The 23,525-nt window shown below is 41.2% G+C and overlaps 1 protein-coding gene across 10 annotated transcripts in view; it reads right to left on the bottom strand.

The window, feature by feature from the left end:
* The window catches only part of LTBP1 (latent transforming growth factor beta binding protein 1), a 187,018-nt gene that overhangs the window by 135,381 nt on the left and 28,112 nt on the right, over positions 1-23,525 (bottom strand). For all 10 annotated transcript variants that reach the window (XM_081905343.1, XM_081905338.1, XM_081905346.1 and 7 more), the window contains exon 4: positions 14,345-14,520. In XM_081905343.1, the coding sequence (XP_081761469.1) occupies positions 14,345-14,520 (176 nt within the window). The remainder of the gene's footprint in view (positions 1-14,344; positions 14,521-23,525) is intronic.

Genomic DNA, 23,525 nt, shown 5'->3' on the forward strand with positions numbered 1-23,525 from the left:
ACGCCAGGCACTTCTGTCTTCCACTGCCTCCCACAGTTTGGTCAAACTCATGCTGGTAGCTTCGAGAACACTATCCAACCATCTCGTCCTCTGTCGTCCCCTTCTCCTTGTGCCCTCCATCTTTCCCAACATCAGGGTCTTTTCCAGGGAGTCTTCTCTTCTCATGAGGTGGCCAAAGTATTGGAGTCTCAGCTTCAGGATCTGTCCTTCCAGTGAGCACTCAGGGCTGATTTCCTTCAGATATTCTTGCAGTCCATGGGACTCTCAAGAGTCTCCTCCAGCACCATAATTCAAAAGCATCAATTCTTCGGCAATCAGCCTTCTTTATGGTCCAGCTTTCACTTCCATACATCACTACTGGGAAAACCATAGCTTTTACTATACGGACCTTTGTTGGCAAGGTGATGTCTCTGCTTTTTAAGACGCTGTCTAGGTTTGCCATCACCTTCCTCCCAAGAAGCAGGCGTCTTTTAATTTCGTGGCTGCTGTAACCATCTGCAGTGATCATGGAGCCCAAGAAAGTAAAATCTCTCACTGCCCCCATTTCTTCCCCTTCTATTTGCCAGGAGGTGGTGGGCCCAGTGGCCATGATCTTCGTTTTTTTGATGTTGAGCTTCAGACCATATTTTGCGCTCTCCTCTTTCACCCTGATTAAAAGGTTCTTTAATTCCTCCTCACTTTCTGCCATCAAGGTTGTGTCATCTGCATATCTGAGGTTGTTGATATTTCTTCCGGCAATCTTAATTCCGGCTAGGGATTCATCCAGCCCAGCCTTTCGCATGATGAATTCTGCATATAAGTTAAATAAGCAGGGAGACAATATACAGGCTTGTCGTACTCCTTTCCCAATGTTGAACCAATCAGTTGTTCCATATCCAGTTCTAACTGTAGCTTCTTGTCCCACATAGAGATTTCTCAGGAGACAGATGAGGTGATCAGGCACTCCCATTTCTTTAAGAACTTGCCATAGTTTGCTGTGGTCGACACACTCAAAGGCTTTTGCATAGTCAATGAAGCAGAAGTAGATGTCTTTCTGGAACTCTCTAGCTTTCTCCATAATCCAGCGCATGTTTGCAATTTGGTCTCTGGTTCCTCTGCCCTTTCGAAATCCAGCTTGCACTTCTGGGAGTTCTCAGTCCACATACTGCTTAAGCCTGTCTTGTAGAATTTTAAGCATAACCTTGCTAGTGTGTGAAATGAGTGCAATTGTGCAGTAGTTGGAGCATTATTTGGCACTGCCCTTCTTTGGGATTGGGATGTAGACTGATCTTCTCCAATCCTCTGGCCCCTGCTGAGTTTTCCAAACTTGCTGGCATATTGAGTGTAGCACCTTAACAGCATCATCTTTTAAAATTTTAAATAGTTCAGCTGGAATACCATCACTTCCACTGGCCTTGTTATTTGCGGTGCTTTCTAAGGCCCATTTGACTTCACTCTCCAGGATGTCTGGCTCAAGGTCAGCAACCACACTACCTGGGGTGTACGAGTCATCCATATCTTTCTGGTATAATTCCTCTGTGTATTCTTGCCACCTCTTCTTGATGTCTTCTGCTTCTGCTAGGTCCTTACCATTTCTATCCTTTATTATGGTAATCTTTGTACGAAATGTTCCTTTCATATCTCCAATTATCTTGAACAGATCTCTGGTTCCAGTGAATTAGGTTGATTCAATTCCTAATACAGAATGATTTAATTTCTCCAGCATTCCTAGTTGTAATAGACATCCACATTTGAAAATGATCATTTAGTGAAAAGAAGCCGAAGTTTCATGGACTATTTTTGGGAACTGTATAACAAGCAGATCAGAGGATCATTCAAAACTGCAGACCAGAAGAGAAGACAAGGGTCTGCAGAGCCAACGTGCAAGAACTATCCTCTAGTTCTCCACGGCAACTCAGGATGGACTTTTGTGCCTCTATGTGGAACAAGAATGGGCTGCTAAAGATGCACCATGTCTTAAAAAAAGTCAGTACAAGTAGGGCTTGTCCATTTATACCTCTGTGCACATATGCAATGCCAACTCTAAACCTGAACATGTAAGAGGGAAAGACAAATCCCGACTGTACCTCAACACTACTAGTTTCTATTTCAGCTAAGTACCCACCAATTCTTGGAGCTTCTGTTACCCAAATACAAAGTGCACATTTGGCACATTAGAATGAAGGACAAACATGTGTAGAAATTTCCATTTGCAGTAAATGGAAAGGTGGATTTAATCCTTAATTGCACTTTACTCCTGGGTAAGTTAAAGCGAATCACAAACTTACACATATACGCTCTTTGTATATGATTCTCTACTTGTATGTAGAGATATGTAAATATCCATACCCATGTACAAAATAATCATAAACTGCAACCTCAGTAAGCTTAATGTAGTAGTAGTAGTAGTAGTAGTACCCAGCCCATCTGACCAAGTTGCCCCAGCCACTCTGGGTGGCTTCCAACACAAGGTGACATCAAACACGGAAAACTTCCCTATACAGCGCTGCCTTTGTATGTCTTCTAAAAGTCATATAGTTGTTTATCTCCTTGACATCTGATGGGATGGCATTCCACAGGACTGGGACCACTACTGGGATACTGTTTTATGAAAGTAGCCATATAGCAAAGATAAATTAAGAGTGGATAGATAAGCATTAGCCACCATTCCATATTTCTCTATGTACTACCGTGTTTCCTCAAACATCATGCACATCTTTTTTGGCCAAATTATGTCATGAAAATTAGGGTATGCATTAGATTTGATTACAAGCATGAAAAACATCGCTGACATAGCAAATACTTTTTGGACTTCAAGGTTTTGAAAACTGAGGTGCACATTAGATTTGATGGCGCATTAGATTCACATATATACGGTAGTAATCTAATCTCAAATTACACAAAAATGGCCTTGACAATAAGAAAGTAACCTGTGTTGTGAACTGCCCTGGGATCTAAAGACGAATGGCAGTATACAAATCTAATAAATAAACATTCATTGAATTATGGGAACATTATTTATTTTTTCTCATTCATATATCATTTTTAATTTTTCTCTCATGACTAAATCCCTCATTCCATTTTTACAAATAGGGAACTGAAACCAAGACATAATCACTTGGATGAGACCTAATAGTAAATCCATAGGTTGAGATCAGTGGTTTTCAAAACTGTTTTCTCTGGGCCACTCTTTCAGAATAAAAAATTGCCAACATCACATCGAATTTTTTAACCGAAAAGAGATGCACTGGAAAACACAACTAGGATTGTCCTCAGTATCACTTGATACTCTTGCTCTCATTTTGAAAATATATCTATCCATATTCTGCAAATAATAAATAATTATTATTATTATTATTATTATTATTATTATTATTATTATTATTATTATTATTATTATACTACACTACACTGAAATGTTTCTTTGATTGTCCTTGGCTCTTCCTGCCACACTTGCCACTGTCTCCTGCCACACCGGGGGCTTACATTCTATGTTTTTGCTTCACTGATGGAAGGAGGACAGTTTTGTACCACTTTCGCTTATAGAACTCTCATTTGTTGAATGGATAGCTATTCCCTCCATTCACAGAACAGAAACTTAAGTCCCAAGTCATGGATTAAATAGGATTTTCATCACAGGAAGTATCTGTTACAGTATGGAGGGCGGGGGGTTAATGCTTTGTACTGGCAATGCACCCAATATAATTCAACGGCACACACCAAAGTCCATTAGTCTCCACCCTGAAGGTCTGGCAATTCAACAGCAACATCATGAATTAAATGTGATCCTACACAAGGCTTGCTGTGACAAACTGAATTGCAGTCTGTTATGCTGTAATAGAAAGAGCAAGCAGAGGAATGGGCATTTGGCAGGGCTTGTGACCAGATGGCCATGACAGCTGTTTTTGCCATACCTAGATAGGGTTATATAAGGTGAAGGAATTCTATAAGCTAGCTTTGTAGATCATTTTACTTATAATGCTAATCCGATTCCAGGAAGATTTTATACATGTTTTAGTTGTCTTTATTAATGTGAACAACTGTTGATTTACATTTTCTACTAATTGTTTGGGTTTTACCATTCTTTTCAGAATTTACATATATGCCTTCAAGAGTTACTATATGGTGCAAGATTTCTAGCTATGAACACACTCAGCTGTCCACGTGCATCTCATTCTATTTGGAGGAGGACCATGTGGACACAGAAGTTTGGGGCTGCTTTACTAATGAAGTCACTGGAAGGCTGTTGTCCTAGAGAAACTGCACCTTTCCAGTCTCTTGTAAAATTGGGGTGGGGTGGGGGTTGGGTTTTGGAGAGTAGAAAGACTATATAAAAAACAGGCACTGATTATGTTCTCATGCTCTATTTAAAGATGACACACATATTTACAGAGTGGAGAAAGAACTCATTGATCCACATGGCATTACCGTATTTTTCGCCCTATAGGACGCACTTTTCCCCCTCCAAAAATGAAGGGGAAATGTGTGCGCGTCCAATGGGGCGAATGCAGGCTCCTTGGCTTCAGCGATAGCAACGCGAAGCCTCTGAAGCTTGCGCTCCGGAGGCTTTGCGTTGCTTTCGTTGAAGCCAGGAGAGTCTGCTCTTTGAGGCTGGCAGTGGGGGAAAGCAGCACTTCCCCCCACCGCCAGCCCTACAAGCTTGGGGGCCAGCAGGAAGGCGCACGACACCTTAGCGCTGCTCCCCGACCTGGCTTTGAGGCTGGCGGTGGGGGAAAGCAGCGTTTCCCCCACCGCCAGCCCCACAAGCTGGGTCGAAAAGCCCGCAGGAGCCGCGCAGCCTTTAAAGAGCACGCAGCTCTTGGGGGCTTTTCCCCAGGGAGGGAGAAGGGACTGACTGGCCCCTCCTGTGGGCTCACAGAACAGAAACTTAAAACTTCCCTAAGCAGGGCTGCCTTCAGGGCTGCCTTTGACTGGCTTTAACTGTCCAGGGTTCCTTTACCTATCAAGCAGACTATACTGAGCAGACTGAATACCAAACAGAACGCAGCCTCCCAAGAACTTCAAGAACTGTTGTCAGTATCTACCACAAGTACAGAAACTTCTAGAGAAAGTAACAATGAAGTAACAGGATCATCAGCCAAAGAATTAACAAAAGGCACTGAAGGAACATGCCACAAGATAGCTATACTGTACCAGTGAATGAGCTTTATTGTTTTTGATCAGACCTACAAAAAGATGGGCAGTGCTAAAAAAAAAATCTTTCCTCGAGTCAAAAGTCCCTAAACATTTATCAGACACAAGATGGGAAGGGAGACTCACGCCAAAGCTACTGCAGCTACTAGCGAAAGTTATGCTTACATTGTAAGCATTGTAACCCTCAGTCATATTTACTATTTACTATAATGAAAAAGCATTGTAACCCTCAGTCATATTTACTATTTACTATAATGAAAAAGAGAAAGGAGAAACTAGATGACATGCTGAAAATCTTTTGCACAAAATGGAAAAATTTGAATTTATTTCCTTGCGTCATCTTTGGACACATTTGCTAGACCAATTTCATAAAGTTAGCAAGTCACTCCAAAGTTTGCATACTTTGAGCATATGTGCAAATATTTACAGCTCACTATTGCAGCTATTATCAAACACTCAGACTAATTTTGATTAAACTGAACAGCAAACAAAATTTACTCTACCAGAAGTAGAGTACAAAACTGTCAAAAGAAGGCAGAGAGTGCAAAAAAACACAAAACAATGATGGTACAACACCCAAAGCCTTAGACAAATTTTCTCCAACAGACAAGTTTTAGGGCAAATTCCTTTATCCCTGTCATGGATGCTCTTGAAGCCTACCTAGACAGAAGGGAAACCGTGTATATGAGTGTAGCTGGCAATTTTTGGTGAATCTGCAAGTGACCAAGGAACAGATTCACAATGGCAGTAAAATGTTGATGAAAAAGTATCCAAAGGATGGTGAGCTTAGCCTACTCAAGGAATTCTTGTCCTTCCACCTGTATGTCAAAGAAGCTCACCCTGAAAAATAAAATTTAAGCCACCAAGGTATGTATGAAATAATATTCCAGGAGAAAATTTGGACAGCTTTTCCAAATGTGGAAACAATTTTCAGATTGTTCCTGTGTTTAATGGTTGCAAACTGTACTAGTGAAAGATCAATTTCTAGACTAAAAAGGATAAAGAATGATGTACAGTCAACGATGTGCCAAGACTGGTTGTCTTATCAATGCATTCTCTGCACAGAAAACGATAAACTGCAACTTACTCATTTTAATGTTATAATTGGTAAGCTTGCATCCAAATGAGCTCAAAAGAAACTGTTCTGACTTTGTAGATAGTGTAATGTTGTAACATAACTATTATTTCCCTAGGAATGTTCTATGTGAATGTCTTCATTAACAATCTTTTTATCAATGCTAAAATTTCAGAAATGTTCTACATTCGCTGAGTAGCTACAGAAAAGAACAAGGTTTTGCTTCTCTTAATCAGATGCTATTAAGTTTGGGCCTCCCCGGGTTTCCTAGCCCTGGGGCCCCAGTTGCTTTAATCTGGGCCTGGTTGCAAAGGTACCTGGAGAAAGGCTTCAGATGACACTCATAGAATTGTATAGTTAGAAGGAACCCAAAGTGTCATCCAGGAATCACAACTAAAGAATCCTTGACTGACAGAACTTACTGTCGGAAAGTTCTTCCTAATGTGTGGTCAGGATCTCTTGTGTTGCGATTTTCATCCACTGCTTCAGGTCCTACTCTCTGTTGCAGCAGAAAACAAGCTTGTTCCATCTTCCATGTGGCAGCCCTTTAACTATCTGAAGATGCCTACTGCATCACCTCTCAGTCTTCTCTTCTCCAGGCTAAACACATCCAACACCCTGAACCAATTTCTGTGTGTTTTCATACAGTAAACCGCCCTGCGGTTCTCAGATGAAGGGTGGAGATTAAAGCAACATACAAACAAAAATAAAATAAAGTTGTGGTTTCCAGACCCTTATATTGGTAACCCTCCTCTGTACATGTTCCAGTTTGTCAATATCCTTCTTAAACTGTGGTGCCCAGAGCTGGACACAAAACTCCAGGTGAGGTCTGACCAAGACGAAATGTTCCTGAGCTCCTTGTCATGAACTCCAAGAAATTAAGAGCAGCTGTGTAGAACTGATGGCTGCTAACTGACTCCAGTAAGGTCAGTGACTTACTTCTTCCTTCAGCCACACTCCCTCTCAGCAGTAGCTCCTCTCTGTCAGACCAAATGCTCTAGCAGAGCACACAGCAAAAGACAAACACACAAGCAAGCCTTCAAGCAACTCAAACAAGCTACCAGCCTTAATCCAAAAAACACAAGCTCATTTGTTCTGTTTCTTCATCCAATTCCTTCACAGCCACCCCTATTTACTAGCACCTGGTCACAATGGATGGACAGACTGATGTGGAAGAAGGTGATCCAACAGGTATTTGGTCCCCAGCCATGTAGGGCTCTAAAGGTTAAAGCCAGCAATTTGAATTGAGCTTGGAAACTTTTATCAGGAGGGCTCACAGTTTGCGTGGCAGCCTCAAAATGTTCTGCTTGCTTCCTTGAGGCTCAAGAGACAAAGATGGACCTAACAGTAAACTCAGAAAGGCTTGGATAAAATAAACTCAGTTGATACAAGCAAAGTATCAACAAGGGTATTGGAACAACGTATTGGTTTAGGTGTGTCAAGAGACCTTGCAGGTCAGGTTAAGGGCAGTAAGGTTGACTAGACTGGTTGCAAAAGCACAAAGTAATAATCTGTTGTTTGTTGGATGTCCCAGTTAAAATATCTGGCTCATAGGCAGATTATGAAGAAACTCACACATTTCAGTTTGGTTTGCCCTAACCTCCCACACATTGTAGTGGAGCTTATAAACTCAGCTCCTCTATGTGTGTGTGCAAACGCTAAGGTGCTTGTTGCAGAATACATTTTATAATCCATGCCTCAGAGTACTTTATGGATACAGCATTTTAGTCTGAGTCAGTGATCACAATCAGGTATTAATTTATTTATGCCTAACCTTCATGTCTAAATCTCATGAACAAACAGAGGCTGTTTTATTTTATTTTTGTTTTAAAGTGAATCATCTTCTGACATCTCATTAATGTTACGCTTCTTCCTGTATGATTCCTGCACCCGTAGCACCCCTTTTTGGACTGTGGCCATTTTACATGCTTAAAACAACGTGAAACATGTCTGAGAGTTAGCAATGAGCAATGCTGTTATTGTTTCTTGGCAACCAACTTTAGGGCAATTGCTGAACCTAACTAGAGTGAGCGAGAGAGAAAGAATCATGTACTATGAAGTTAAATTAATAGAAGTACTAGATTTTGCCCTGACCTGTCTAACTTGCAAAGTATTTTTTTTAAAAAAACCATTAACACCTCAGCTATAGGTTTCCAGAGAACTAATTTAACCACTCTTAGAGCAAGTTTGTTCATTTGTTTATTATTAGATTAAAATACTTCTGTATTCCTTTCCGTAACACTGTCAAAGCTGCTGACTATAACATGATTATACAGTTTTGAATTAACAAAAAGAAAAAAGTAATAATAAAAACAAAACAGTTACAGCAGCAAAAAAATAAATATTCTTTAAGCCACTCTAAATCAGCCCAAAGGCTTTTCCTAAAAGAGCCAGTTTTTGGCCACACACCAAAAGCTCAGCAATGGGGAAAAAGGAGTTATACAGAGTTACATAAATAAATGGAATTGTACTGTGTGACATTGCAATGCATGGCTCTGAGAAATGCTGCCTTCTAGCGTGTGGAGTGGCCTCTTTGGGAATGGCACTTCACAACCCAGATCCCAAGATTTCTTAGTCATGCTTCATAGTATCATGCAGTACAACTTCATTTGTGTGCTCAAGTGGCAAATGTCAGAGACCCCTCTGCGCCCTTCAGAATCTCTTCTCCATCAGATAGAAACTAATAACTTGAAGGCAAAGGAAATCGTGGGGCTAACATTGCTTAGCTCCAGGAAAGAGACTCCATTCTAGACTTCTCTTCCAAAGCGTTCTTGCAAATACACACAGTGATGTTTGCTTTCCGTTCCACAAGAACGAAAGAGAGGGGTTCCATCCTTCTCTGTTTACCCCTGTCCTTTCTTGGTCCTCATGAATTACAAGTGCTAAAAGCACCCTCTCAATCTATGGTTACTGCAGGTACCACATACACACTTTTAACTGCCTTTTGAACACATTACAATTTGTATAATGAGTTTTTGATAAAGAGGAAATGCTCTTTACTAGGGATCAGAGAGAAATTATATTTGCATTTAAATACAAAATTATCTAATTTGCACTTTCAGAAACAAAACGCAAACCAAAATACAGCTGTCTTTTGACAAGAATTTGGGGAAATGTAGCTCATTTAAATTACGAGCTGGCCCCAAAACAGTCTCTAACAAGGACAGAAATTGTAAAATGCAATCTTTCCCCAAATAAGAAAGTACTATATTTTCACAGGCAAAATTTCTACAGTTAAGGCCAAACCTTAATCAAATGATTCCATATTCTCTTATTTCAAGCCATACTATATGCTTGGGAGTCTTATAAATCAATGTGTTCCACTTTTTAAATAAAATTTTAATGGGCAAGTTTTCTATGAAACATGGAACTTTTTAAAAGATTAAAAAATATATAATTGGTTGATATTTTGAGCATCAGTGTTTCAATTCCATTGTAATATAAAACTTTAGTCGCAGAAAATTTGAATTGCTATTGTTAAATTTAGTACACAACATTTACAGTTATGTGCTTTGTACTGAATCAATAATGTATCTTTTAAAACCTCCCGTTTTGATGCATAGAAAAAAAATGGTGACTGACTAAAACACACTAGAAAGACAAGAAACTTATTCCTGAACAGATAATGTGAACTGTACATTTTCCAGTGCTTCGGCAATCTTGTATTAAGAATGTTTTTAGAAATGGAAAGATGAGCTCACAAGAATTCTGGGCTAAAAGTTGTCAACTACTTTATGGTCCTGAATTAGATGATCACATATTTTATTTTTCCTCTGTGGAGCCTATGACTTATTTTCAGTGCATAACATCAACAATGCCCAATAATTCAGACAGCTGTTCCATATTTATTTTTAAGCACATCTTTCAATATGTGCTCTCATCTTGGTCTATATTTACCCTCTATTGTACAAGCTCTGCACTTTCTCATTTCACCTGTTGTTTCCTCTAATAATTGCTTGTGAGGCTCCGACAATCAATCCCCAGGGTAAAGGGTCAAAGCTGTGCCTTAAAAGTTCTTCTGACGGAAAGAAGCTTTCGCCTTTCTCTCCATCTATGGAAAAAGGCTGTTTAAATTGTACTGATCTATCCCTGAAATCCTTAAAAAGAAAACTGATTCAGGAAAACAGAGAGGCAGTTGTTGTCATCCATCTGTCTTGAGAGACAATGGAGTGTGCCTATGGGGGTGAAGTCAAACCGCTGTGTTAGCAGCACCAAAGCAACCTCCCCAGGGTCCTGGGCTGCCCAGACAACAAAACTCCTCTCTTGACCTCACTGATGTGATCCAAAGGAAAACAGACCAATATGTTTGGCACCAGTTTGCCTGCAGGAGTTGCCAGGAGGAGGCATACAAGGCACCATTCAACCATCTGAGGTATTCCACTCCAGATTTGTGTAGGGTTTACTCCTTCACCTTTTCTTCACCTGAAGATGTCCCACAAGGCAACGACTTTTAGGATCAGAGTTTTCCTTTCCTAGATGGGTTACCTTCCCAGGTTGACAAGTCCTATCAGCCCCTCTCTTCCCTCTACAGCATGTGCAGAAACCGCCTTATTAACCATTGGTCCCACTATTGGTCTTGCACACTCCATCCACCAGAGCCTGTCTTCTCATGCAGGGCAAGTCCCTAACTTACTTAGGGTATGAGACACATTGGCTACTGTCACCTGGTTTAACTGAGTAGCTGAAGCCATTCCTGGGGTATGGTCACTGTCATATGCTGACAGCTTCTAGCAGCCACAGTTGAGAGCAGAATGCGGGGTGGGGACCAAAGGTGGACAAACAACCCAGAAGGAGCACAACTTGTCCCCCACCAGAGGTACTACCCCCCCCAACACCCCATAAACCCTGGAGAGGCAGTAATCTTAGGTCATTTAGTGGAAGGCCCACAAGCCTTCATGTTCTTGGCAGACATGCTCTGGGGCAGTGTTGCCAAATTATCAACTTGGAATTCTAGTGCCAGGGCCTATATTTTGACTCAAATTTCTCATACATATGCAGTGGTGCCTCGCAAGACGAAAAGAATCCGTTCTGCGAGTCTCTTCATCTAGCGGTTTTTTGGTCTTGCGAAGCAAGCCCATTGACAGCTTAGCGGATTAGCACTATTAGCGGCTTATCGGCTTATCGGATAAGCGGCTTAGAAAAATGGGGGGGGGGGAAGGAAAAAAAACCGCAGGAACTTGCAAGACATTTTCGTCTTGCGAAGCAAGCCCATAGGAAATTCGTTTTGCGAAGCACCTCCAAAACGGAAAACTCTTTCGTCTAGCGAGTTTTCCGTCTTGCAAGGCATTCGTCTTGTGGGGCACCATTGTAAATGATTTACTGGAACTGAGTAACAAAACTTAAACTCTGACAAATTAAGACAGATTGGTTTAAATCAAACTGAATGAATGTAGCCAATGTCAGACTGATTTCAGTAAAAAAGCTCTAGTTCAAACATGACCTCAGCTAATAATAATAATAATAATAATAATTTATTTATACCCCGCCCATCTGGCTGGGCCTCCCCAGCCACTCTGGGCGGCTTCCATAAAAACCAAAAATACAGTAAAATATCACACGTTAAAAACTTCCCTGAACAGGGCTGCCTTAAGATGTCTTCTGAATGTCAGGTAGTTGTTTATCGCTTTGACATCTGCTGGAAGGGCGTTCCATAGGGCGGGCGGCACTACCGAGAAGGCCCTCTGCCTGGTTCCTTGTAGCTTTGCTTCTCGCAATGAGGGAACCGCCAGAAGGCCCTCGGAGCTGGACCTCAGCATCCGGGTAGAATGATGGGGGTGGAGACGCTCCTTCAGGTATACTGGACCAAGGCCTTTTAGGGCTTTAAAGGTCAGCACCAACACTTTGAATTGTGCTCAGAAACATACTGGGAGCCAATGTAGGTCTTTCAAGACCGGTGTTATATGGTCTCGGCAGCCTTACGTTTTGAAAAATGAGGATAACAATAAATTACCTTATAATGTGGCCCTAAGAACTGGTGGCTATAAGGATTTCTGATATCAAGTATGTGAAGCACTTTGGGATTTCAGGAAAATGAGCATAGTAGAAGCAGGTGCTTGTGTTCATATATCAACCCATATAAAAAACAAGCCTTCTATTCTGCAGAAATATTTTTTGTTATTACTGAACTGTCTGAACCTGATCCAGCTATTTTCACTACTACCCCCAACCTGATGTTGTCTGGAAGAGCTGTGAACAGACTCATGATATTTCTACTAGGTGTATCATTTTTATATGGTAAATATAGCTCATGTCCTTTCTGATTATGATTTCTCCCATGGGGCTGGGAAAGCAGATGACTGGGAGACCAACTGTAGGTGGGAGATCAACAGTAGGCAGAGCCAACTAGTTCTAGGTTTGTCCCCATCCTCCTCCCTGATGACAACACTGAGACTAAGGAGGAGAAAGCTGACAGCCAGTGACATTTGCTGGACAGCCTGTAAGTAAGAAGAAAGGAAGGTGGGGGCTGGCTAAGGGAAGACTAATCATGGTGGATCAATGTCCCATTTGGCCAAACAGATGAATCTTTACTGAAAGCACATGCACAAGAATCTGCCCCCAGGAGTGTCATATGTTCAAAACAAAATTAGGTATTATTATTATTAGGTATTAGGAAATACAAAGTAAATAAGAGTAATTAACGGGGGGGGGGGGAATTACTCTTATCTACTTTGTATTTCCTAATACCGAGGAAGGAGACTTTCCATTCCTTTCTGCCCTTGTCTATGGAAGAAAATGCTGTTTTGTAAAAAAAAAGTTCAATTCACCACAGAACACTAATTCTAGCCTATCCCTCTTCATATAATTATGTGGTAGCTAATATAGCAAGAAAATATATTTTACTAATGCCAGTAAGAACAGCATTTTGCTATTGGTAAATGTCCATAGTAATTACTTTTAACATAGAAGGCCACTGAAGGCAACAAATGAATCTATCATCTCTTGCTCTTAATGTTTAATGTACAGAAACCACAACCCACAATATAAAACTGATGTTGAACTAATTGCAAACTAGTGATTTCCACTATATATAAAAATCAAATTCTGGCATCAAATTTAACAACAGCTTCCAATTCAACTACAGTTTCCAACAGACTATTATGGCATATATTCATTTTATTACTTTATTGATTGCCGGCATTGGACCGCTAAAGAACAGTTAAATAGCAAATATTTTAGATTTAATATATCTGAATACCTAAGAAACACTATCTATCTATCTATCATCTATCTATCTATCTAATGTATTTATTTACTTAGTTTCATTACTGCCCTTCATCCAAGGATCACAAGACCATTTACAGTATAAAAACCAAAAAATGCCTAACAAATAAAATAATACCCTCCACCCCAAGTTTAAAAGGTCATAGATAGTTTAATCTGCCAATGGCCTGGGAGAAGAGGAATATTTTATTATGTTTTTATATATGCTGGAAGCTGCCCAGAGTGGCTGTGGCAACCCAGTCAGATGGGTGGGATATAAATAAAATAAAATGTTGTTGTTATTATTGTTATAAAGCGAATGGTGGGGGGATCTCTTTATTTAACTCCTATCACATCCCACACTTAAGATTTCCCCCCCAATATTTCTAAACTTCAAAGCCCCACTGCTTTAAAATGGCTTTAAAGGGAAAGTATTCCAGCACCTCAATCATTTCGGCAGCACTTTTTCTTGCTCTACAATATTAATTAATTAAATTTGTATACTACCCTATACCCGTAGATCTTAGGGTGGGGTTTGCAACATTTAAAAAATGTGTAAGGAGAAAGTCCAATATGGTCATACTTTAAATTCAAAAGAGGAAGTTTAGCAGCTGCAGTCAAGTTTTCTGATAGCTATTTTGGGTGTCTCTAAGTGCATGTCCTCAACAGAGATTTGTTCTGAGGTTCATGCGATCTCAGTGCAATCAAGTAGCTAGCTAAATACTGTTAAGGATTGGTTGCAGGTAATCTTATTTGAAAGAAGGGAGTCAGGAACATCAAATCTTACATAAAATCTCAAAAGTTCAGAAGGGCTGCCTTCAGATGTACATTTATCTAGTCACTCATTATTACAACCTCTCCTTTTGATAGTTCCCTCCATTTATTTCAGCACATCAAGATCACCGTCAAAGTTTGTTCCATTTCATTCATACTCACACTGAAAAGGTGAGGCAAGTTGATCCTGGTTTATCCTTAAAGGCAATGAACTCTCTGTAGACTGTTCTCCTGAAATCACTTTCTTTGTTGTGGAGTACTTGGGCTTGATAACATATTCCTGTTTTTGGCCATGATGTACATTCATCATCAAAGTCTGGGATGAAAGGGGCATCATTCTGTTTGAAGAAACAAGAAGAGAGAAAATATTATTTTCTGTATGTTATTACATTTTGTGAGTGACCAAGTCTGATATCTTACTGCTTCGTGGATGTAGCAGACAGACAAGACAGATAGACAGATAATTTTTAAAAATTATGTATTCAATTTAAATCTCATACTTCCTCCCAAAGGAAGCCCATGGCAGCAAATACATCAATATCATTAAAAACATTTTTTTTAAAGTTAAAACATCATACTATGAACTGCTATTGTTGCTAATTAAAGGTTGTACATAAATTAATCAACAAATAATTTGTCCAACATGTGGGCCCAACTGTGGAACAGACATACTTAGTAGGCCAGGAGGGCTTACATACCACATGCAGCCTCTATGTCACGGGAAACTTGTGTGAACTTATGACTATGTCCTTGTCACTAATTTAAAATCATTAAAGTACTACATTGTTATAAACCCAAATATCATTCATTCTAGAGCCCAAGGAAGTTCTCTTGATACACAATAGTCTTGGACTGCCTTTATTAAACAATTGTGATAGGCAGAACTAAGCAAAGTGACATTTGGCAAGAGAAATACTGTCTAGACTAAATAAGCCGACCCTAACTCCAACCATCTTTCATAAATGCACATTATTTTCTGTAAGTCTGAAGCTCAGCTGCATAGCCAGCAACTGTTAAAAGAAACTGATTTTTTCAGAATGATTTCTAATATTATTGACTTTTTTCTATCCTATTTCTTATATAAAGTAACAAACCAAATAACCAAATTATATGAGTAGATTTAAGATTCTTAACACACACACACCAGGAACAATCAACATTTTCTTGCATTTTCTGAAAATAAAGGTAAAGGGTAAAGGGACCCCTGACCATTAGGTCCAGTCATGGCCGACTCTGGGGTTGCGGTGCTCATCTCGCTTTATTGGCCGAGGGAGCCGGCATACAGCTTCCGGATCATGTGGCCAGCATGACTAAGCTGCTTCTGGTGAACCAGAGCAGCACATGGAAATGCCGTTTACCTTCCCACCGGAGCAGTACCTATTTATCTATTTGCACTTTGACGTGCTTTTGAACTGCTAGGTTGGCAGGAGCAGGGACCGAACAACGGGAGCTCATCCCGTCGCGGGGATTCGAACCGCCGACCTTCTGATCGTCAAGTCCTAGGCTCTGTGATTTAACCCACAGCGCCACCCGCGTCCCATTTTCTGAATATAAGATGTTCTTTAAAAGAATCTAGTGGTGTTTTTTTCCAGTTTTCTACATGCTAGAGTATGTACATATCAAGGATGAGGAAACACAATAACACCATACATGTAACTGAAGGATACAGTAAAGAACATTGCAAGCATAATGAACCCAGCTTAGAATTGTCTGTCAGATAGTCTCATAAAAATATGCAGAGGTTGATGAATTGTTTTGGGGACTATTGGATTTCTGTCAGAGCATGTTTGTACCCAGTGGGGGTTTTTTGAAAGAAAAATAGGTGCCGGTATGCACCACGCTCCCCCTTGCCTCCCCCCCCCGCTCGCTCATTACCCCCTCACCTTTGCCACTTCCTCCTCCTGAGTCGCTGCTGCTTCCCACGGAAGACACAGCCTCCTAGAGTTGCTTTGGCGCGAACCTTATCACCAAAGAACCTTCCAGGAAGCTGCCTGACAATCGTAAAAGTCGCGCCAGAGCAGAGGCATTTTGGTGCAACCCTTACGATCACCAAAGCATCTTCCAGGAAGGTGTGTGACAAACATCAGACACATTAGAAATACATAATGCTGCCATGTAGAACAGGCGTAGGCAAACTCGGCCCTCCAGATGTTCTGAGACTACAATTCCCATCATCCTTGACCACTGGTCCTGTTAGCTAGGGATGATGGGAGTTGTAGTCCCAAAACATCTGGAGGGCCAAGATTGCCTATGTCTGATGTAGAACTTCAGATATGATGTTGGTCTGCAAGCCACAGCTGCTGTTATGGATGTTGGCTTGATCACTGAAGAAGACGAGAGACTTGTAGTTGATCACAATAAAATCAAAAGGGCCCAAGAAACAGTTATGAAATGCCTGGATCAGGAATTTGATTTTCTTTGTCAGAGGGGTGAAATTGACTGCATCTTCTTTGACGGCTGTGACAACTAAAGCTATGCTGAAAGCAAACAATTCAGATCAGCAGTTACCCAGCAATATTCTGTGTGCAGTAAGCCAGGTGGAAGATATCTCTACCCATTTCACTTCAGAGAAAGGCTCAAAGAGAAAAAAACCAGCTGAGGTTATTGCTAATGATCTGGTAGATTTCATGAAGAAGGGAATTGCTAAGAGCTAGCAGGTCATTGGTGGTGATTCTATAAATGTTAACACTGGCTGGGAGGGTGGTACAATGCACTGGGTAGCGGTCAAGCTTGGTCATAAGCTGATCTGCTTCGTTTGTGCCCTCCACACCAATGAGTTAACCCTGCAACATCTGATCACAGCATTCGATAGGAAGACGTTGTCTAATAGCAAATGGACACATAACATTGGCAACATGCTTGACATTGCTACAGAATTTGAAATTGATCCTTCATCCACCAAACTCTCAGCTGGAGAGCATCTGACTTCACTGAGTGACGTGTTCATCTTTTTCCCTTTCATTCATTTGCTTTTAGGAACATATGCATTGTGCCCCATCTTTTTTTAGAAATTAAATTTTAGTTACCAAAACTTAAACTGGAATTTAAACCTTAAGCATTCTTATCTGAAAACATTATGGTCATTGAAATTTGATTCTGAGTATATAGATTTTTCCAAAATTAAGATGGTAGCTACAATTTTACTGTGTGGATAATGTTGTGGTTGTATCTTTTTGTCATAGTTTTCATTTTCTGATGTAAAAGGGAACCTTGGGTCTATGATACAATGGTATTTGATGCAAATGTTCTGGTTAAACAGAAGGCCATATGTCCCCATGGCTGCACATGATCCTCCTGACTACATATCAGTCGGTTTTAATCAACCATGTACAGTACTTGTTAGTGCAGTTGCAGAAGAAGTCTAGTGAGAGAAAACCCAGTTAAGGAAGAATGGCTCTGCAGAAAGAGTTGCAAATCAGGTTGCAATTACCTAACTTCATCCTCGCACGAGCAATTCTTAACATGTGAGCTGGGTACTCAGTGCAGTAATTTTTGCGGTTGGAGAGATGCAGACATTTTCCAGTCTCCAAGACCACAGTAGCTGCAATAGCCAAGTGTGTCACATATTCCTGGCTCATATGGTACAGTTGCTTGCACAAGTACACAACTGGGAGAGACGGGAGTACTCACACAAATGAAAACTGTATTATCATATCTGGAGCTAAGAGTTTGCTGAATGTCAGAGCGACTGTTGGTGCCTTTTGATTTGTAAAGCATTTAAACATTGTAACCACTATTTACTTGGGGAGTAAACGGGCACATATTTTACACCCTCTCGTTTCTTAAATCCAAATTCATCACTCTGGAATGCAGAGAAATGCAAACATAGCTAACCAAAGAACACTGTATCCCTGATTTCAGCCCATGATCAACACGGATAAAGTACGTGAAAAGGAATCTAGCCCTTCTGATGTAAAAATAGGTGTAACTTCAGTCCAATGTCAGCTTGCAAGTAGCAACTATGAGGCTATTTCTGACACATGCCTGAACCAACAAAGTCTGGAAGAACTTGGCATTCTTATTTCAATACCACTTTGCCTATATTTTCTTAAGTGCTCTGGACCAAAAGCCCAGACTGCATACCAGAGGTCTAGGAATAGGTTGTTTTCTTATTTGCAGTAGGTAAATTTAAAGCCTATAAGTCATTCCTTTGGCTTTTAAGAAAATCTCTAGTTTCTTCTAAAAAATGCATTTTGTTCCTCCTTTTTTTCCTTTACAAGAAATTTCACATTTGATTAAAAACTCTATAGACTGTATACTAAATATTTTCAAAAATACAAACTGGAAAATAGCTAGAATTTTTTTGTTTCTACACTTCAAGGTATTTGGAAAAGCCGCATATAAAGATCATTTTGGAGCCAAAGAACCACAGCCCAAAATAAGATTTTGACCTGTATTTCTGAAACAGAAGTCCCCATGCTGCCAGAGGGCAGATTTATATTGAAATTGAACAAATATCCAAAAGCAGTTTATGATATGGAAAGGGATCAGCTGTTCTAAAGTGACAAAGTCAAGAATTCCAGAACTCTATGCCCAGCCATTGAGATTTTGGACTTCAACTGCTGTAAATAGATTTTCCACATGTAATGGTCGTGTTTGTTTACAAATGCTGCATGGCATTCAAACTTTTTGATCTTGGCTTTGTGCTACAAAGGCAGAAAAGAAAGACAGCTTGACTGGTACTCCCCACTGCAGAATAAATTTCTGCTTAGTCCAGAAACTGAATCCTGTTATCGACAAGTTAAAATCATGTAAATAAATAAATAAAAACTATAAGGTGTTTACATCCTTAGGGTTAGGTTTGAGAAGTTTCTTTCCACATTCTTTTGATTTACATGGTTCATTACAGGATGTCTGTTCCAGATCTCTTTTCTTCCTCCCGCTCTTAATGACTTCAAAGCAGTACATGCTTGAATTCCCAAATATATTAGCCTAGTTTAAATTATCATCTTAAGCAGTGTGTTACTACTCATCAAGTGGGGCAGAGCAGGGACCCACACATAACAAAACTGTAATACAGAATCCTCTACAGAAAACAACACTTAAGATACTGAAGGAAATAAATCACAGGACTTAATGGACTGGTGTGAAAATTACACATATGATTTTTTCACACATGCACAAACAAATTGATTTCTTTTTTTTTAAAGTTTCTGTTCAGTTTCCATGTTAAGAATGCTGTTTTATCTTTCCCATGTTACAGCTAAAGTTAAGTGTCAGTACTAATGTAACTTCCAAATACTGTAATGAAATAAAAAAGTGAGATGAGACCCGCTGTTCAATGGCTTTATTACTTCGTTTTAATTGAGCCATGGGGCTTGAATTAAAATTAATTAAATCATGGAGGGGCAGTCTACAGGGCAGCTAGTCGTGAAGGCTATATGGAAACCTCCAACTTCAGAGGAAGTAAGTCGCTGAATAGGAATACAGTGGTGCCTCGCAAGACGAAATTAATTCGTTCCGCAAGTCTCTTCGTCTTGCGGTTTTTTCGTCTTGCGATGCACGGTTTCCCATAGGAATGCATTGAAAATCAATTAATGCGTTCCTAGGGAAACCGCCTTCAGACCAGGTCCGGGGACAGTCTGTCCCCGGACCTCTTCTGAAGGCTGGGGGGCGCGGGCTTCGCAGCAGCGCTACGAAGCCCGGCGGCTGGGGCAGGTGTTCCCGCCCCCCGCCCGGCTTCGCAGCAGCGCTACGAAGCCTGGCGGCTGGGGCAGGTGTTCCCGCCCCCCCACCCCGCTTCGGAGCACCGTTCCGAAGCGGGGTGGCTGGGGCAGGTGTTCCCGCCCCCCCGCCCGGCTTCGCAGCAGCGCTACGAAGCCCGGCGGCTGGGGCAGGTGTTCCCGCCCCCCCACCCCGCTTCGGAGCAGCGTTCCGAAGCGGGGTGGCTGGGGCAGGTGTTCCCGCCCCCCCGCCCGGCTTCGCAGCAGCGCTACGAAGCCCGGCGGCTGGGGCAGGTGTTCCCGCCCCCCACCCCGCTTCGGAGCAGCGTTCCGAAGCGGGGTGGCTGGGGCAGGTGTTCCCGCCCCCCCGCCCGGCTTCGCAGCAGCGCTACGAAGCCCGGCGGCTGGGGCAGGTGTTCCCGCCCCCCCCCACCCCGCTTCGGAGCAGCGTTCCGAAGCGGGGTGGCTGGGGCAGGTGTTCCCGCCCCCCGCCCGGCTTCGCAGCAGCGCTACGAAGCCCAGCGGCTGGGGCAGGTGTCCGGGATCTCTTTTGAAGCAAGCGGCTGCGGAGAGAAGCGATCTCCCCGCAGCCGCTTGCTTCAAAAGAGGTCCGGGATCTCTTTTGAAGCAAGCGGCTGCGGAGAGAAGCGATCTCCCCGCAGCCGCTTGCTTCAAAAGAGGTCCGGGATCTCTTTTGAAGCAAGCGGCTGCGGAGAGACGCGATCTCCCCGCAGCCGCTTGCTTCAAAAGAGGTCCGGGATCTCTTTTGAAGCAAGTGGCTGCGAAGAGACACGATCTCCCCGCAGCCGCTTGCTTCAAAAGAGGTCCGGGATCTCTTTTGAAGCAAGCGGCTGCGGAGAGAAGCGATCTCCCCGCAGCCGCTTGCTTCAAAAGAGGTCCGGGATCTCTTTTGAAGCAAGCGGCTGCGGAGAGAAGCGATCTCCCCACAGCCGCTTGCTTCAAAAGAGGTCCGGGGGCAGCGGGAAGAGCTGCCCCCGGACCTCTTTTGAAGCAAGGGGCGGTGGGGAGAAGCGATCTCCCCGCCGCCCCTTGCTTCAAAAGAGAAGACCCGCTGTCCCCGGGGCAAGCTTCGTTTTGCGAAGCAAGCCCATAGGGAAATTCGTCTTGCGATGCAACTCGAAAACGAAAAAACCTTTCGTTTTGCGAGTTTTTCGTCTCGCGAGGCGTTCGTCTTGCGGGGTACCACTGTATCTGGAAAGCAACAGCAAAGGAATCTGGTTGGCCAATGTGGTAACCAGTGCCTTTTTTGAGTGGGCACTCAAAGGAACACAGTACCGGCACTGCTTTTTGTTGTTGTTAAAAAGTGTAGCACTTACAACTTCATGGTGAGTACCGGCACCTTTTTTTCTAGAAAATAAGTAGTGGTGGTAACCCACCATGGGGCCTTCCTCCTGAAACAGACATTTAAAGGAAACTTTCTGTTTTTTATTATTTAAATAATTTTAATGCATACCACTTGAGACTTAAGTGATCAAGAAGTATATAAACTACCTTAAATAATACATGTATCAGCTAGATGACTAACACATTTGAATGCAAGTTTTGTTAAGTACCATTTTGCAATCCAATCTTTGAACCAAATAATTTTCTACACCTTCCTGCAGGTATTCCACACATTATGGGGCAGCAAATCTGGGTGTGTCCCTCTACGTTTGACAAGGACCTGCAGCCAATCTTAACTCTTTAATAATTTATGTGTTGTACAGTATAAATGTGTGTGTGTGTGTGTGTGTGTGTGTGTATATATATATATATATTTACAGTGTCCTGAAACAGCCACAAACTATAAAAGAACATGAAAATGTAAACCCCCAGTATCACAACCTTATCTTTTCTAACAAGAGATAACAGCATGCATAATTGTGCATTCACTTTCAAACTAATTCAATAAAGAGAAAATGTGTTCCACAGTAACAAAAGTGGAATGAATAGTGGCATTGTAGCAAACTCTTAAATAGGTCCTTTATCTTGATCACTATATGGCCAAAATTTGACAGTACATCTACAAAGAAATCCTTATCCTTATATACTGATTGTCTTCAAGCAATTTCAGTCAGCAAAAGAAACTGATCAAGATGCTTAAAAATAATTGATGACACAGAACATAGATTTTAACACATTATGCAGCACATTACTCAGGATGTTGCATCAGATATAAAATCCTTTATGAGTCACCATTACTTAGAACATTGGGAATATCATCAAAAAGGAAAAAAAACACCACAGCAACATTCATAATATGTCAAATAATTTGGCAAACATTGCATAGTGACTTTCAGGCAATCTTCCCCTTTCAGCAACAGCAAGGAAAAAATTATTTGTTTTATGTTTTCACCATGTTTTTATATATCTATGGTCTTTTCATTCAGATTGTACAATGCCCTCATATGTGCTTTAGAAGGATGACCTATAAATCTTTAAAATAGCTAAATGGCAGACCTGCAAATTAGGGCACATTATGGCTAGTACATGTGAAAAGGGCTTAGGGGTCTTAGCAGACTACCAGTTTAGCACGAGACAGCACTGTGATGTAGCAGTAAAAAAGAAGCTAACGCTATTCTAGGCTGCAAAAGGGAAGTAATAGTACTCCTTTATTTTACCTTGATCACACTATACCTGGAATACCACATTGCAGGGGGTTGGACTAAATGACCCTCGGGAACCCTTCCAACTCAAGTTCTGTGATTCTGTGATGAGTAATATGTAATATGCTTAGTAATATATAAATAGAATTATTAATATAACTTCATTGAAATTTAATATCATAGTTACTTAATAAGTAAGTTGACATTTGCAGGAGTATAAATTCATATGCCAATAAATACTACTATTGTATACCACATTATATCACTCACACAAGATATGCATTTAAACAGCATCTTGTACTTTCAGTTTCTACACGCACATATAAAATACTCATTACAAAATAAGACATAATAATTATATCAGAATAGTTGCTCTTCTAGTGCAATCTTGTGCAGGTCCACCGGGAAATTCAATGAGCCTCAATCCCAGTTAAAAAAAAAAAATTCCTTCCAGTAGCACCTTAAAGACCAACTAAGTTAGTTCTTGGTATGAGCTTTCGTGTGCATGCACACTTCTTCAGATGAGAAGTGTGCATGCACATGAAAGCTCATACCAAGAACTAACTTAGTTCTTTCGTGTGCATGCACACTTCTTCAGATGAGAAGTGTGCATGCACACGAAAGCTCATACCAAGAACTAACTTAGTTGGTCTTTAAGGTGCTACTGGAAGGATTTTTTTTTGTTTTGACTACGGCAGACCAACACGGCTACCTATCTGTAACTGAATCCCAGTTAAGTGTTTGTAGGGTTGTATCCTTAACCCTATAGCCTCCAAGTTTAAGTCCTAATACAATTATCATCTATTTATCGGCAAATGGATCATAATGCTAATGATTTTTCAAAGTAAAGTGTTGGAAAAGCTTCTGCCAGCACAGAGGCAATGAAAGTGGACACTTCCCTTTTCTGTTTTAACCCCCATGGCCTTGCTATAGTAGAAGCACTATGAGGGCATTGAACAATCTGAATGAAAAGACCATAGAGATATAGATATACAGTGGTACCTCGGGTTACATACACTTCAGGTTACATACGCTTCAGGTTACAGACTCTGCTAACCCAGAAATAGTGCTTCA

This window comes from Podarcis melisellensis, assembly GCF_964234715.1.
Source record: "Podarcis melisellensis genome assembly, chromosome: 3".
NCBI classification, from domain to species: domain Eukaryota; kingdom Metazoa; phylum Chordata; class Lepidosauria; order Squamata; family Lacertidae; genus Podarcis; species Podarcis melisellensis.